At 39.2% G+C, this 17,900-nt stretch overlaps 1 protein-coding gene across 5 annotated transcripts in view; it reads left to right on the top strand.

Moving 5' to 3' along the window:
• Positions 1-17,900, top strand: part of CCDC91 (coiled-coil domain containing 91) — a 315,195-nt gene that overhangs the window by 89,910 nt on the left and 207,385 nt on the right. For all 5 annotated transcript variants that reach the window (XM_077825315.1, XM_077825324.1, XM_077825306.1 and 2 more), the window contains 3 exons: positions 3,666-3,835; positions 4,803-5,009; positions 6,242-6,346. In XM_077825315.1, coding sequence (XP_077681441.1) covers positions 3,666-3,835; positions 4,803-5,009; positions 6,242-6,346 — 482 coding nt within the window. The remainder of the gene's footprint in view (positions 1-3,665; positions 3,836-4,802; positions 5,010-6,241; positions 6,347-17,900) is intronic.

Here is a 17,900-nt window from a genome sequence, read left to right as displayed (position 1 = left end):
AGGTTGATACAATGTTTGGGTTGAGAGGATTTTTAAAGGGATTATCTTCTCTTGGGATCTCTGACTGGGTTGAACATTTACACCCAAACAAAATGGTGCCATTTTTTTGACCATCTTATTGTGTAATGGTAATTTGCACTACCATCAAAGATCCAAGAATGCTGCTTTAATAGGCTTTGTTACTAATGCCTCTGTCAAAGATATTTAAATAAAAATCTACTGGATCACACACAATGTAGCTTCCCTTGGTAGTCTTTTAGAGGACTTCTTTATAGCTTGGTGCTAAGCAAAATTCTATTCAGTAATTATGAAGTACAGTTCATAATACAAGCATTGTTCCATACATAAATATGGGTCATATTGTGACACCCTATGTGACCTGAGAATTATTTTATGACTAATTAATTGCAATGGATTTACTCCTGGAGTTGGGTACTACTCAGTGGAAGTAGGATTTTGGAATTTGGGCATCTATTAGAAGTTTTAGGTTGCGCACTTAAACACACTACAGTCAAGAAATGGTAAAGTTAAGATTGCACATGCAGTCTAGGTATTCAGATTGTGTACATAGTACATGTGAATATCCTAATCCTAGAACTGTTTGGCTAGATGCCATTGCAGTGCACCTTAGGAAGTATTACAGAAGAGATCTTTTACTGTGACCCTTAAGACCTGCACAGCCCTTAAGTTGTATTATAATGGAACTTCCTCTTGTACTTCTTACAAGCAGTATTCCCTAACCTCTGTGTATTTTTCATGGCCCCCAGAGTCTGAACTAAGGGTTCTTGCTGATAGAGAGATTTTCCTGGTGTTGGATAAAATCCTGGCCCCATTGAAATTCGTTTGTGTTTTGCCATTGACATAAATGGGGCCAGTATTTCACCTCTGAAGCCTAAATTTTCCTTTTCTTAGTTTCATCCATTAATTTCAGCTATTCCCCTTAAAATCATCCCAACGTGGTTCTTTGGTCGTCTTGGTGTTTATTTCCTTCAAGTAACTGTAGGTATTTATCCTACCCCAGTGAATCAGTGATATTATTTACAATATGTAAAAACTGCAAGAAACCCATGGGGTTTATTGTGGTGGGGGAATTGGTAAAAAAACAGCCTTGCAGAACTGGAGGTACTTTTCATCTGAGCTTTGTGCAACGTCTACTATGGGTACAGTGGAAGTCATGTGCATGTCTATTAATGTATCCATCAACACATACTCTGAACAAATTAAATATCTTATAGTAAGCATCCTTTATATAGAGTTTCACTAAGCTGAAAACTGCAGCAAAGAGTTATAGGAAAAACTAACTCTATTTTGAATCACACATTAGTTGTTGCTATTTGTTTAGCTGGAAGAAAAGAGAATGGTCTTTGAATAGATTCCATTTTTCTCCAATAAATTTTAAAAGATTTTTCCACTGGCAGTGGTTGATAGAGTTCATTGAGTGCTGGTGATTTTTTTATTTATCTTTGTTCTTCTGTGTGCTAATTTTCTGTGTAGTTTATTGATTTGGGCCAATAACTGTAATAGTATTGTCTGTGCTAAGTCTTTCACTATCTTTCTGTGTCTATAAATACCTTTACAGTTTTTAGGACTGTTTTTCCATGTCCCTCTTATTATTCCCTCCCCACTCTTCCCCCTGACTATTCTTTTATTCCTCTTTCTTCATTCTGGGATTTTGCTGAGTGGAAGCACTTGTTGGTCAGTGTGGTTGACTGAACAGAAACAGTTAAGATGGTAAACCTGTCTCTATTTCTCCATCTGTTCTGTGTTATACATTAGACTCGTGAGTTGTGAAGGGTCATCCATTTGCTGGGCATGCTTCATTGATCAGTACTGACATGTTAAAGGAAAGAGTGAATTTGACTGCAACAAGCTACTGAAATAAAATTATACTGGAGAATTAATTGTTGATCTTGGTTCAAAGGATTATTCTAATGTCAATAATCCAATGGCTGAAAGCTGAAGCTAAACAAATTCAGAGTGAAAATAAGGTAAATATTTAGTAGTAAGGGTAATTAACAATTAGAACAATTTACCAGTGGTCATAGTGGATTCTCCATCACTGACCATTTTAAAATCAAGATTTTATCTTTTTTCTCAAAGATAAACTCTAGGAATTATTTTGGGGAAGTTCTATGACTTGTTTTATACAGGAGGTCAGACTAGCTGATCACAATGGTCCCTTTTGGCCTCAGAATCTATTAATCTGTGAATCCTGACAAAAAGTTTATGGATCTAGGCAATGTCAAACTGGTAATACTAGATCCTGATGGTTTCTCTTAGTATTTACAAACCTATGGCACTGCTTCTGCAGCTCAAAACAAAGACTACTCATATGCAGTGTAGTGTCATTTCAATTGTCAGTCTGACCCACGTGGTTTTGTTTAAAATTATGTGTTCCCCTAGCAACTCTTAAATTATATTTTATTTGCATTTGGGTGTGAAAGAGCTGTTTTAAAGAAGAAGCCAAGATTGCACCCTGGGGTGTCAGTCTCTAATTCTGTTAATAGAATCTCTAATTCTGTGAGTTTGATAAAACTAGTTAGTCTCTAGTTCTTTTAAAAATGCATTTTAAATTAGCATTTAACTTGTTTTGTGTGGCCCTCTGTAGACTATATGCTAGTAACATGGCCTTTTCTTCCTTCTCCTGGAAAATCATCTCTATGGCTGGTGTATCCTAGGGTACAGGCTTCCTAGGACCAATTTAAAAACTTTATTGATGCAATCTCACTGTTTTTTCCCCATGTGGTTTCTTAATTTATTATTTATTTATTTAGTGTATTTTTGTTTATTCCCTTAAAAACTACCTAGGTCATTGTAATGTAGAAATTATGATGACCCACATACAGGATCATAGCTCAAAATAGGAAACTCCTTCCTCTGGAATGTAATGACTATGGAGGAGAACCATACATGCAACAATAATTATTATACCTGTGTATTGTTGGATATAGGGTCATTTTATTTGTTTTATTTCCTTTGTTCACCGTGGTAGATTTAATGTATAAAACGTGTTTAACACATGTCAAATTGCTTGTCGCCATGTTGCTTGGTGAGATTTTTATCTAAATGTCCTTATATAAAAGCTGTCTTTACTTTCTTTTTTTTAGATTTAAATAACAAAAATTACCCATCCAAAATGCCCTAGGTGCCCTAATAATTGCATATCATTAGAAATGACTACCTAGTAGCAAAAAATTATATATAAATAATTAATTATCTAAGGGAGTCAATAATTCAAAGAAGCAAAAGAGCCACTTTTAGTCCTCCCCCGCCATCTCTGCCACTAAAGAGCATATTCTCATCTGTCCCTGAAAACCTTGTCAAATAAATGGCTTTTGCAGCGTGCCCCAAAGGTCCTCAAGTTCAGGCAATTTCAGAGGAAGGAGCATATAACTATCTGGTGATATCTTTGACAGCAAAGATAAATCATACATCCAAGTCAATAACATTATTCAAAGATATAAAACCATGGCATGCTTAACTTAGATAAAGTCAAGCCAAATTTACACTAGTGTAATAACATTTTTATCTACTTGTTTGTATTGTATGATGTTCTTTTAATAACAAAAATGATTTCTGTTAGGTTCACTAGATGTAGAATTCAGAAACACATACATAATCTACTAATATTGGAATTTTTTTTCATGTCTTCTTTCTTGCATTAGTGTCTGAAGTCCATGTGTCTCAAACTATTTCTTCAGATGTTCTACTGGAGTATTCTCTGCCTTCTGCTTGCTTTGTCCCTTCTGATTCATTCATCTTATCAGGTGAAGATGAACTGACAGCTGTTCAAACATCCAGCAGTATTTTAAACCCAGCTGTTCTTAAAGAACAGGTAAGCACATAATCTTACTTTTATTACAGAAAGTTGATGTATTTTATCCCTTGGCATTGTATTTTTTCTTATCAAATTAGACATTTTTTTTTCTTAAGGGACAAAAGTTGACTCTTGAGTAGTTTCTACAGGTGTAATTTCAGAGCAAAGATATCAGTTACCAGTCTCTGAATATTCATTGTGAAGATGAGTACCTTTGAATTCTTTGAGATGGCAGAATATAATTAAGTTACAAAGCAATGTAGGTTTTAGCATGTATGTATAATATTTGATAAAAATGTAGTTTATCCACACTGAAATGCTTCTCAACCTCAAAACAGTAATTTCAGTATATAAGTACTCTTTCTTAAATAAAAGGTTTTCTTAAAGTAATTTGTGAGATCACAATACTTTCATATGGTCCCCAACTGAGCTACATACATTTAAATGTGCTCAATGTTAAGCATATGCTTAAGTGCCTTGCTAAACTGGGACCATAATGCTGAAATACAGGAGGCATTGGCAGGAATGTTCTTTGGAAAAAGTATTGCTGTTAAAGTTACCAAAAATTTCAGAAATAGTTACGGCTTAAAAATGTCTTTTCTAGCAGCTTTAGAATTAGACAGTTACCTTAAGATTTACAAGCCCCCTCACTCACAGTTAATGGTATCTTACTCTTCAAGTATTCTCATTAACCTCAGTGAGGCTACTCGTCATGTAAAGTACAATCCAAAGTGAATTAGGGGTAACCATTTGGCTGTTGGTAAACTGTTATTTTAATGGTATTTCAGATGCAAATGTTTTGATGGTAGCGCTTGAGACGCAGGTCTGCTAACCATCATGTAATGTATGTTTTGGCAAACTGACATTTAAATCTTCTACTGAAAGTAAAGTTTTCATAGCTCTTATGTGAAATATAATTTCAAAATATGGTCTGTCATATATTATTTATGATGAAATAATATACTTTGTCTCTCTTATGAATTAGGTTCAGTTATCAGCCAGTTCTTCCTTGGATATCTCAATTCCTTCTTTGAGTTTAACAGAAGGAAAACCTTCAGAAAAATTAACCATCTCTGTGGGTGACTCTGAGAAGCAGGGGATAAATGGATCAAAGAAGTATCTTCAACCAACAGTTGCAAGTCTAGAGATTAAACTCAAAGATGCTGAAGAGGAAAGATATAGAATTAAAAAGGTATGGCTGCTCTTAAATGCATGCAGAACTTAATGATAGCAGGAGCTGGCAGTGGAACCCATAGCTAAGGTGTTTAATATTTTCCGTTATGAGACCTTGTTTTCAGTTACTTACAATTTTGCCAAAGTTTAGCTGTTCAGATTTAAATTTGCCATGTGTGGGTCTGCCTCAGGCAGTTTTTTTTTTTTTTTTAATTTAAGCAACAAATGGTTCAACTTTATTCTAAGAATTTGGTTAGGGAAAAGTATTGTCTTTCCAGTGTGAAAACACACTTAGAACCATTTTGTTGAGACGTTCTAGCACCTCCCTGCTCTGGAACAGGGACTTGACATTTTGATATTGGCGTTGCCCTGGGGTCAGACAAGTGCCTTTTGCTGTCTCTGGAAATCCATGTTCAGTACAGCTTTGTAAGAGACTGACAGTCAAATTCTTCGAATTACAGGTACAATGAATACACTATTGCCTAGGGCTGAGCAGTTCTTTCCTTGCAATTGCTTCTCCCAGCTATTGAGGGTTCTAGGGCACTGGATATTGGAACTGAGCGGGCACACTTCAGCTCCTGTGCTCTCAATGACTTCCTGCCTGATGCCCAGGCAGTATGGACAAGGAGGAGGAATTTAATTGGAATGTAGAGGTGTTAAGGAACAGAAGCAAGGACCATGACAGACTAGGGGTGATAAGAGCTGAGGAGGACAGGAATAGGCTGGAAGGGCAAAAGAAGCAAGTTGGCATAGACTGAGATGGAGACATGTTAGGCAACAGGTGCAGAAATACTGGGCATAATGCCAGCTTACCTGACTCTTTAATTTGAGCCCTGGGATATTTTGGCATCAGTAAGCCACCAGGATATCGGTGTGTGCTTTGGATTACCTGGAAATCAGTGCACAATTTTTTTACATGGAAGGCAGAAGTTAATACATTCAGTTACTGAACACAACACGTGGTGGTGTTCATTTTTGGGAGATGCTTAGTGTGACCCAGAGGCCTCTGTGCCAACTGGCAGAGAGGTGTATAACGGTTACAGGGATCCCCTTGGTCTGTGATCTGCATGGGAGTTTGCCAGTGTCTGGTAGTTGGGGGTCTCGTGAGACCCCCGATGCTGTCTATTTTTGCATAATAGCAGATGTCATAAAACCATCAGAAGTATAGCTAGTTTGGAATGACTTCGTGAAGATTGTACTCTCACATTTAAAAATAAAAACAAAAATCTGTATAACTTTTCCTATTGTTAGGAGTTAGAAGATTTGATGGAAAAGCATAGTATCCTACAAGCAGATTTCTTGAAAGAAAAGGAAGGTGAATTCATCTCACACCACGATCGCTACAAAAAGCTGCAGGTAATTCTTCTCTGCTTGTCCTTCTGGCAAAGATTATGTGTAATATATATGTTTAATATTCCATAAGTTCTGTATCTAGGTATCTGTGGGCTTGATCCACAGCCTGTTAAAGTCACTGAGAGAATTTTGGTTTATTTTTATGGCCTTTTTGGAGCAGGCTTGATATTCTTCACCGGCAGGGGCATGGACTTAATGACCAGACTTCTTTGATCTTAAATTGGTACACTTATGCATTATTATGCTTAAAAGGTGTTAAGCTCACTTAAATAGGAAGTAGAATAGTTTGAGCATTGCATCAGAAACACGTGGATCAAAAATAAGTGTAACTAGGTAATTGTCGGATAACAGGATAAAAACCACTTTCATCACATCAACTTCAAGTCATTGCATTAGATATGTGCCCAAATCCCTTGATACCAACAAGAAAGGTTATTTAATTTCTTTTATTTAAAAAAAGTTTTCAGTATCATTTAGTTACCTTGGAAGGCACTTAAAAAAACAAAAACTCTCAAAGGTTGATCATGGGGCTCCAACATCACTTGACTCTTGACATTCCTAAATGGTAATTGTGGTGTTTTCCATTACATTTAAGGCTGGCTGCAATAAAATATATCCTCCTTCAGGTAGGAGTGAATTCTTGGCTGCTCTACCTTCAAGCTGTATGGTGATATTTTTTTCTACCTCTCTATGCAACTAGCCTCTTGAAGTCAGGAATCTTTGCCTAATGACAGAAGTGGATATACTGGATCAGTTTGCTAACTACATTTTTAAAATAAAGTTTGCTTAAAATCCTTCCTTATTTACAAAGTCAGAGTATATATTGATTATAAGGTTAATCATCACATTGTTCATAAAGCCAGACATTTGAATTACCACGGTTTGTTTTTTTAATACTTTGAGAAAGGCTTTCCTTTGGTGCATGAATAGAGTTTAAGAAAAGGGACTACTAATCAGGCTAACAAGAACCGGAGTGTCTGTATTGTACCTTTTCGCTATGTCAGATTCTACAGCTTTCAAGAATGCCAAATGAAAGGGTCATAGCCTTTAACTTACTTTGAAGAAAGACTCATGTACTTCCTCCTTCCCTCTTCTGTTGTCTTCAGGGTATAGTCTGAATCAAACCAGAGAAGAGAAGTAGTCATACTTCTAGGAGCTGACAGCTAAAATTACTTTTATGTAACTTGAATATTGGACTCTTTCTGTTAGTACAGCTATTAATGCCAATTCCTTTTGTCTTCCTCCTTTGGCTTCATAGCACTTAGGTCAACACCTGTGGCCACACACTGAGTAAACTTGGCCTCTGCAGAGTACAGATGTCCGGCTTGCCAACAAATCTTTTTCCAGCAGAAACAGCTGGTTATTAGGCTATTGACTTGTGTAGCTTAAGAACGGGCTGTATTAGAGACTGAAATATCCTTGGGAGTTCTCAGAGAAAGCCTATGACTGATCCTGACTTCCCAAACAATAGTTTTCATTGATTTACCTCCTGTTATAAGAAGTTTGTTTATTCTAATGTTTGAAAATATTAGCCAGTACAAATACATCTCAGGATCCTTATACGAGGTCATTTATTTGAAAATGCATTGTTTCGGATGACCTTATATATTTGTTTTATGAACCTATTCATGCTATCTATAATGACCACCCACATCTCACTGAGTAGATTCTTTTCATACCACTGAATACTACCATCCACAAACATATGTGCTGTTTATAAAAATAAAAGAGTTTATCCAACACTTGTAACATAAAGAATCCTCAAGATGACTCAATTTACTTTCAGTGGAGAACTAGTGATGGACAAAGTTGTTGGGAAGTAGTAGTAATCCAAACTACAGGCCAAAACTTGAAACAATGTAAAATTAAATTTTTTTAGGCTAGGAAATGTTTGGATAAGTAGACGGTTCCTTTAATGCCAGCAGCTACCTGTGTTGAGGCCTGAGAGGATGTCAGCAGTAAGTAGACACATACATAGACATTGATAGGTACAGCATATAAATCCAAAACATAAATAAATGATAAATCTCCTGTTTTACAAGGCATGCAGGAAAAGCAAGGAAGTGCAATGGAGATTCCTCTGTCTTGACAGAATTACTCATTTAAACAACCTTAATGATGGTACTCCTTTTGAACCAAAGGCAGTCACAAGTTTTAATCATTCCAGTTCCTTTTTCTGGTGGCAGTTGTTTGCCCTCCAGGTTTCTGAGATGATACCCATACTTTTACAGTCTTCTGTTTTCAGTTTTCCACAGAAACGAAATAGTTCTACATATGGTTCCGTCCACTGATAACAAGTACCCCACTAAATATCTGATTCAAGAAATTGTCCTTTGTGTTTTTCTTACAAACATCTCCCTCCAGCAAGGATGACTGTTATTTCTGTGCCTTAGTTGTCATGAAATTCTATTTGAATGCTATGTATACGCTTTTCAATTTTTTGTGAGTTTGGTCATTTAAATATATTGAAAGACTAAGGAAAGGGCATAAAGCAAGTAAAATTGAGTTCTGTAAATGGATTAGTGTTTTTGTGTTACTGAGCTAAAAGCTGCTTAGGGCTGCCAGGACCCACAAAAAAGAACCCTCCCACAACTGCAAAGCTGACGTGTGGTCTTATGAACACATACAGATAGAAAAGCTAAGACACAGAGGTTACAGTATTGAGGCAGAAAGATCATTATTGTTATAGCTGAGACTAGAATTCAGAGATTGTATGCTTTAATACCAGCACTTGACCTAACAGATGACAATACCATGCTCTCTCACTCATCTGTACTATCTATAAAAGAGGGAAATAAAAATTTCTCAGACTAGTGTTTCTCTAAAAATTCAAGTATAAAAAGTCAAATGTGAATGTAGCATGTGGTATTTTCACATTCTTCATGTTGTTCTCAAATATTTCTGCAACAGCTATAAAAGGGCAGAGTAGAACGTTCATAATTTGAATGGACAAATTGCTCTTATTTGATATTATATACTTTATCCAATATTTAATGCAAATTTATGGTTGAGATTTCACATACACAAGCTAGTAAATTGAGTTATGATTCCCACATTCTCACTTGAGTATTTTTAATATTTTAAAATACAGAACAACATATTGTAACTTTAACTTCTTTGCATATGAAATGTGGCCATGTTACAACTGCTGTGGGAACCATAACTTTGAATTTCCTGACTTTTCTGTATGCAACCTCTCAACCATAAAATTGCATTAATGCAGTTTTATCCATATAATTTCCTTGGTTACTTAAAGAGAAAGAAAGGAAGCAGGTGCCAGTATTTGTGTCTGATTTTCTGATCAGTCAATGTATATTCATCTCAAATTTCTTATGCTCTGTGTTCCTATGCCCCTGAATGCCCTGTGCTGGACCTAATGCTTTTTTGTGGATACATGTATTTGCCTCTGCAAATGAAGGTTGTCATTTTAAACTTGTGAAAATAAAACTGTGGCATATTTTGTATTGATATTCTGTAGAATTGAATATTATCTAAGTGTTGCAGATCTACACTTAGTGATAAGGAGCTATTTCTAATAAAGATAGATATTACGATAATACTAAAGGCAATTGTCCCTTATTAATAGATGACATTCTCATATTAAAAGCAAAACAGACAGTTAACATTTAATTTGAGAAGGAGAAAACATTGCATTTCATGTGTTGCTGTAAAACTAGATTCCAAAACTATGAAGTGGAAACTAATTCTTTTGATACATTCTTTATCTGATATGATTTCTGATATTTGGTCTGTGTGCAGACGACCGCATTAGATGGTTCGCTAAAAGTGGATAGTTATTTTCCTCCTCCTTTTCTTTGATTTACCACACAGATTTATTTGAAGTGATATAGTCTCACTGTTGGGAAATTCTAATTGCATCTATAAAAATCTTCCCCATTGCCAGCCATTTTACAAGTTAAGAAGGTTTTTTTTCCCTCCACAGAACAATGTAATTGATGTGGGGTGATCTTTCCTTTGAAACACTGTTTCAAGATTTTTCTTTTGGCAGCGCTCTTTTGTTTTTAATTAAAAAACAACAACAAGAAGACACACAGTTGTTCTGGAAATTTTTTTAAAATTCTTTTTAAAATCCTTGTTCTCATTGCTTTTCCTTTTTGTTTAGGGATTGTCTTTACAACTTGCTTCCAAAGTTGATTTCATTCTGCCTGTTTAAGTTAACAATATTCCAATTGTGGTAATAGTCATGAGGAAAAATGATTTCATTTTGATGACATTTAGACTGAAACATCTGTTTTTCTCTTTGTATTCATAACAGTAGTGTAAACTGGAGGGTAATCAGCAGGTCAGGTAGACTCCATAATATCAAAATGTTTTATAGATATGAGAATAAAAGAAACTGGTGCTTCAGAGGGGCACATTTTCAATGCAATACATGATGAATGTTTGAGTTACACTAGGTCCATTGTCTTTAATGGGACTTGTGTCCAAATTTCCTCTGTTCTTTATCAAACATTTAACGTAAATTGGGATCCAACACTTCATGTAGGAATACTGTTCTTGTTGCTGTTAGATGACAAAATTCATATGTATTATATTGCTGGTTTTGATATTATAGGGTATTCAAAGAGTACCTGTTAAACTCACAGTTCTGGACATAGAGTGTGTAAAATTGTGAGAAGAGAAACACAGAATTACTGTATTTGCGTAAGTGCATTTGAAACAATATAACTGAAAATAATAAACTCTAAATTTTGTGTGTGCAGTTCATGCCCATATAACCTTTGAGGCAAGTTGATGTGATTATGTTTCTATTATGATCAGTATCTGCTTGTTTCTTTATTTATGGGAGGTTATTTTTGTATAAACATGATTGGGTTATGGGTTTTGTGACGTTCTAAATTTTATAATTTTTTGTTTTTTAAAAAAGAAATAAAGGAAACACTTTCTGGATTTGTTAAAAATGAGTCATATGATTCTGATTTGACTTGCAGGGAATGGCATGAAAAGTATTACAAACAGAATAATTTAAATATGCAATAATTTCATAATTTAAATCTGCAATTTGGGAATGCTTATTGCACTGTACTTCAGGCAAAAATTCACTTGTACTCTTAAATAGATGGCGAAGTTCCCCTGCTCTTAAGTTTGTCCTGTTGTTTGTTTGTTTTTAATTGTCTTCCTGAACAAGAGGAAAAATAATAATCAGTTTTGTGCCTACGAATGTTACGTGTTTGCAGATTGAGTCTTCCAGAGTGGTTTTTTTTTTTTTTTTTTTTTGGTGTACTCAGGTAATGTACATTCTTTTAATGTTTAGCTCTAGAGAAGTGTCTTATCCAAAGAGAGACACCTGTAGTGTAGTGTTCAGTCTTTTCTTTTTATCTAAGGTTCTGGTCATCTTTAATTTCATATTTAATCTAGGGCATTAGAACCAGAAAAGTACATAAAGATTGCAATTAAGAGTGACTGATCATCATTTTAGCAAAATGTCATTCAGGGTCTGGAATAAATATACTACTGTATGTAATGCCAAAATCCCATTAAACTTCAATATTTTGTTTATGAAACTAACCAGTGGGGAGCAACCTGTGCATTAGAGAAGTCTCTGTCATGCATATCTGGTTATGTGGTAAGGCTATTCCTTAGAATATCCTAGTTTACATATTTAGTGATGGTTTTGATAGGTTTTTCCCCCCCAGTAAACAGATGTTCACTGGTATGTTTTGAAACTTCCTTATGGTAAAAAATGCCAGCAGAGTAAAACAGGTATGGTGTTGTGGTTATACTCTAATATCTTTTATAGGCATTTTTATCAGATACATGTGAATTTTTATTTTCCTTGTGGATTCAAAATTTAGGAGTACAGAAATGCACTGGTCTTTGGTTACTGCCTGGCTTGTACTGAATGAAGACCATTAAAAATGTCATGGTCACATGTCCAAGATATATATCTTATAGTAACTGTAGACAATTGAAACACCAGTGAGCTATAGTATATGAAACGTTAACAATGAAGCCAAGGAAAAACTAACATGAATTTTTTAGTATTCCCTTTTTTCCATATAATGTAAATCAAATCAATCATGCATTCCTCAACACATTCACATTTTAAATCAGTGAAACATAGCCTTGTGTTCCTCTGGGAAGATTTTATTGTGGGTGTGCAAGAGTATCCAAGCAAAAAGGTCAAATCTCTGTAATGTAACATTCTCAGCACGTTGAAGAAAATAAAGTTTTGTACAAATTCCAACATTAGGTCATCAATCTTATTTCTACCCTGCAAGGTCATATAGCATGACAATGGATCCTCATTCTGCTCCTTACAGCACTACCCAGAATGAACTCTTGCAGGAGATACTGTTATATTTCCTATCTGTTAGTAGCCAGAGGGAGACCTACTCTGATCTTCAATCAGATGACTTTATTTGAAGTTGGGAGATTTCTCTGACAAGGCCCAATATTGTACTTTTAATTCACACTGTCACAGCATTCATTCACTACATACATGAAATATTCCTTTTTTGGTTACCTATCAAAGTCCACTGCTTAAGAGCACAGACACTCTTAGGCCGGAGTAGTGATGTCTCCTGTATTGAGATCTGCCAGTTGGCCACATAGCCACCAGTGCATAAATTCACTGAATTCTGCAGATTGGTCATGTAATCTTAGCCAGTACTATATCCTTTATTTTGGCAGGAGTCTTTCTCTATGCCTTAGTGCTATGGGGAAGAGAGAGGAGTTAGTTATGTATGATCTACCTTGTTTTAGATGTCCACATTTAAAGGATGATCCAGCTTTCTACGTTGGAAGCACCCTGTTATGAAAATCTCATTGTAATAAATCTGTGGACCTCAGCACAAAATACAGTAGGAAAGTGTATCTGTGCTTACCTGAAAATTTCCTTTCTTCGTGTAGTAAAGTCCACAGATTCATTCCATCCTGGAGCCAAAAGAATCATCAAGAATGGAGAAGAAAATGAACATCTAAGGATTTGGGTTATGGTGATTACATGGAATAAATTTACCATGCTCTGCAGTAGGATAAATAATGCTTTTGTCTTCAAACTATATTTAACACAGTCTGTCATTTAGGAAAGCAGATCTGAATTGTCCTAGCTGCTGAAGTTATCTCAACCGAAGGGAACTTAAGGAGGTAGGGCAGCCAGCCGTTTGAATCCGGCCTTTGAGCTCCCACTGGGGAGCAGGTTTGGGGGCCGCTCCGCATGGTTCCTGGAAGCAGCGGCATGTCCCCCCTCTGGCTCCTACACGTAGGGGAAGCCAGGGGGCTCTTCTCCGCACACTGACCCCACCCCAGGAGCAGCCCCCGCAGCTCCCTTTGGCTGGGAACCATGGCCAATGGGAGCTGTAGGGGCAGCGTGCAGCAGAGTTGGCTGGCTGCGCCTCAGCATAGGAGCCGTAGTGGGGACATGCTGCTGCTTCTGGGAGCCGCTTGAGGTAAGTGCCGCCCCAAGCCTGCACCCCTGAGCCACCCCCCATGCCCCAGCCTAGATCCCCCTCCCACCCTCCAAACCCCTCAGTGCCAGCCCAGAGCACCATCCTGCACCCCAAACCTCTCATCCCCAACCACACCCCAGAGGCTGTACTCCTAGCCGGAGCCCTCACCCACCCTGTGCCCAACCCCCCTGCCCCAGCCCTGATCCCCCTCCCGCTCCCAAACCTCTCGATCCCAGTCCGGAGCACCCTCTTACACTCCAAACCCCTCATCCCAAGCCCCACCCCAGAGCCTGCACCCCCAGCTGGAGCCTTCACCCCCCTTCTGCACCCCACTCCCCTGCCTCAGCCCCAAGCTCCCTTCTGCATCCGGAAATCCTCATTTCTGGCCCCATCCCAGAGCCTGCACCTCCAGCCAGAGCCCTCACCTCCCCCCGTACCCCAGTTACATGAGCATTGATGGCCCCCCATACAATTTCGATACCCAGATCTGGCCCGCAGGCCAAAAAGTTTGTCTACCCCTGAGGTAGGGTATTCCCTTGTTCTAGTGACTGACAGGTCTAGTTCTTCTCCCGAGCTATAAGTAGATTGAAGTACCCATTGTTAATGTTTCTGTGGACCATATTTCACAAAGAAAGCAAATCTTTTGGAATGGATAATTTTTCCTATTCTGTCAATCTAATCTTCTTGGTGGAAGAGTGGCTCTTAACTGATTCTCTAAATAGATGCAGAAACAAATAACAGAAATAAAAGAATACTTGTAGTTTTATAGCCCATTTAGCAAAAGCAGTCCAGGCCAGGGGAGCCTGGTCTATACTGTAGCTCCAACTGGTTTTAAACTCGACTCAGCTGAACTGTTTTCAAACTTGACTAGAATTTTTTGGGGAAATTTCTCATATTGTAGACTGGACTTAAGAGATCTGGTTAGAGAAACACCTGAGAAATACTGGTTCTCCTGATAACTAGAAATCGGAACCTGAACCACAACTCCTCTGCCTCATCTGTCAATGGGGACCTAGAGTTGAATGTCATTTTTGGGTCATAAACATGGGAAAGAAATGCTATGTCTTCCATCCTTTAAGGAGTCCAAGGATGAATCATAGAATCATAGAATATCAGGGTTGGAAGGGACCTCAGGAGGTCATCTAGTCCAACCCCCTGCTCAAAAGCAGGACCCATACCCAATTAAATCATCCCAGCCAGGGCTTTGTCAAGCCTGACCTTAAAAACTTCTAAGGAAGGAGATTCCACCACCTCCCTAGGCAACGCATTCCAGTGTTTCACCACCCTCCTAGTGAAAAAGTTTTTCCTAATATCCAACCTAAACCTCCCCCACTGCAACTTGAGACCATTACTCCTTGTCCTGTCCACTTCTACCACTGAGAATAGTCTAGAAGCATCCTCTCTGGAACCACCTCTCAGGTAGTTGAAAGCAGCTATCCAATCCCCCCTCATTCTTCTCTTCTGCAGACTAAACAATCCCAGTTCCCTCAGCCTCTCCTCATAAGTCATGTGTTCCAGACCCCTAATCATTTTTGTTGCCCTTCGCTGGACTCTCTCCAATTTATCCACATCCTTCTTGTAGTGTGGGGCCCAAAACTGGACACAGTACTCCAGATGAGGCCTCACCAATGTCCAATAGAGGGGGACGATCACGTCCCTCGATCTGCTCGCTATGCCCCTACTTATACATCCCAAAATGCCATTGGCCTTCTTGGCAACAAGGGCACACTGTTGACTCATATCCAGCTTCTCGTCCACTGTCACCCCTAGGTCCTTTTCCGCAGAGCTGCTGCCTAGCCATTCGGTCCCTAGTCTGTAGCTGTGCATTGGGTTCTTCCATCCTAAGTGCAGGACCCTGCACTTATCCTTATTGAACCTCATCAGATTTCTTTTGGCCCAATCCTCCAATTTGTCTAGGTCCCTCTGTATCCTATCCCTGCCCTCCAGCGTATCTACCACTCCTCCCAGTTTAGTATCATCCGCAAATTTGCTGAGAGTGCAATCCACACCATCCTCCAGATCATTTATGAAGATATTGAACAAAACCGGCCCCAGGACCGACCCCTGGGGCACTCCACTTGCCACCGGCTGCCAACTAGACATGGAGCAATTGATCACTACCCGTTGAGCCCGACAATCTAGCCAACTTTCTACCCACCTTATAGTGCATTCATCCAGCCCATACTTCTTTAACTTGCTGACAAGAATATTGTGGGAGACCATGTCAAAAGCTTTGCTAAAGTCAAGAAACAATACATCCACTGCTTTTCCTTCATTCACAGAACCAGTAATCTCATCATAGAAGGCGATTAGATTAGTCAGGCATGACCTTCCCTTGGTGAATCCATGCTGACTTTTCCTGATCACTTTCCTCTCATGTAAGTGCTTCAGGATTGATTCTTTGAGGACCTGCTCCATGATTTTTCCGGGGACTGAGGTGAGGCTGACTGGCCTGTAGTTCCCAAGATCCTCCTTCTTCCCTTTTTTAAAGATTGGCACTACATTAGCCTTTTTCTAGTCATCTGGGACTTCCCCCGTTCGCCACGAGTTTTCAAAGATAATGGCCAATGGCTCTGCAATCACAGCCGCCAGTTCCTTTAGCACTCTCGGATGCAACTCGTCCGGCCCCATGGATTTGTGCACATCCAGCTTTTCTAAATAGTCCCTAACCACCTCTTTCTCCACAGAGGGCTGGCCCTCTATTCCCCATGCTGTGATGCCCAGCGCAGCAGTCTGGGAGCTGACCTTGTTTGTGAAGACAGAGGCAAAAAAAGCATTGAGTACATTAGCTTTTTCCACATCCTCTGTCACTAGGTTGCCTCCCTCATTCATTAAGGGGCCCACACTTTCCTTGGCTTTCTTCTTGTTGCCAACATACCTGAGGAAACCCTTCTTGTTACTCTTAACATCTCTCGCTAGCTGCAGCTCCAGGTGCGATTTGGCCCTCCTGATTTCATTTCTACATGCCCGAGCAATATTTTTATACTCTTCCCTGGTCATATGTCCAACCTTCCACTTCTTGTAAGCTTCTTTTTTATGTTTAAGATCCGCTAGGATTTCACCGTTAAGCCAAGCTGGTTGCCTGTCATATTTAGTATTCTTTCGACACATCGGGATGGTTTGTCCCTGTAACCTCAACAGGGATTCCTTGAAATACAGCCAGCTCTCCTGGACTCCTTTCCCCTTCATGTTAGTCCCCCAGGGGATCCTACCCATCCTTTCCCTGAGGGAGTCGAAGTCTGCTTTCCTGAAGTCCAGGGTCCGTATCCTGCTGCTTACCTTTCTTCCCTGTGTCAGGATCCTAAACTCAACCAACTCATGGTCACTGCCTCCCAGATTCCCATCCACTTTTGCTTCCCCTACTAATTCTTCCCGGTTTGTGAGCAGCAGGTCAAGAAAAGCTCCCCCCCAGTTGGCTCCTCTAGCACTTGCACCAGGAAATTGTCCCCTACGCTTTCCAAAAACTTCCTGGATTGTCTATGCATCACCGTATTGCTCTCCCAGCAGATATCAGGAAAATTAAAGTCTCCCATGAGAACCAGGGCGTGCGCTCTAGTAGCTTCTGCGAGCTGCCGGAAGAAAGCCTCATCCACCTCATCCCCCTGGTCCGGTGGTCTATAGCAGACTCTCACCACTACATCACTCTTGTTGCACACACTTCTAAACTTAATCCAGAGACACTCAGGTTTTTCTGCAGTTTCGTACCGGAGCTCTGAGCAGTCATACTGCTCCCTTACATACAGTGCTACTCCCCCACCTTTTCTGCCCTGCCTGTCCTTCCTGAACAGTTTATAACCATCCATGACAGTACTCCAGTCATGTGAGTTATCCCACCAAGTCTCTGTTATTCCAATCACGTCATAATTCCTTGACATCACCAGGACCTCCAGTTCTCCCTGCTTGTTTCCAAGGCTTTGTGCATTCATATATAGGCACTTGAGATAACCTGTTGATTGCCCCTCATTCTCAGTAGGAGGCAGGAGCCCTCCCCTCACAGACATTCCTGCCTGTGCTTCCTCCCGCTATCCCGCTTTCCCACTTACCTCAGGGCTTTGGTCTCCTTCCCCCGGTGAACCTAGTTTAAAGCCCTCCTCACTAGGTTAGCCAGCCTGCTCGCCAAGATGCTCTTCCCTCTCTTCGTAAGG

Source organism: Eretmochelys imbricata, chromosome 1 (assembly GCF_965152235.1).
Source record: "Eretmochelys imbricata isolate rEreImb1 chromosome 1, rEreImb1.hap1, whole genome shotgun sequence".
Taxonomy (NCBI): domain Eukaryota; kingdom Metazoa; phylum Chordata; order Testudines; family Cheloniidae; genus Eretmochelys; species Eretmochelys imbricata.
Note: the sequence above shows the minus strand (reverse complement) of the source record. Positions and strands in the feature narration are given on the sequence as shown.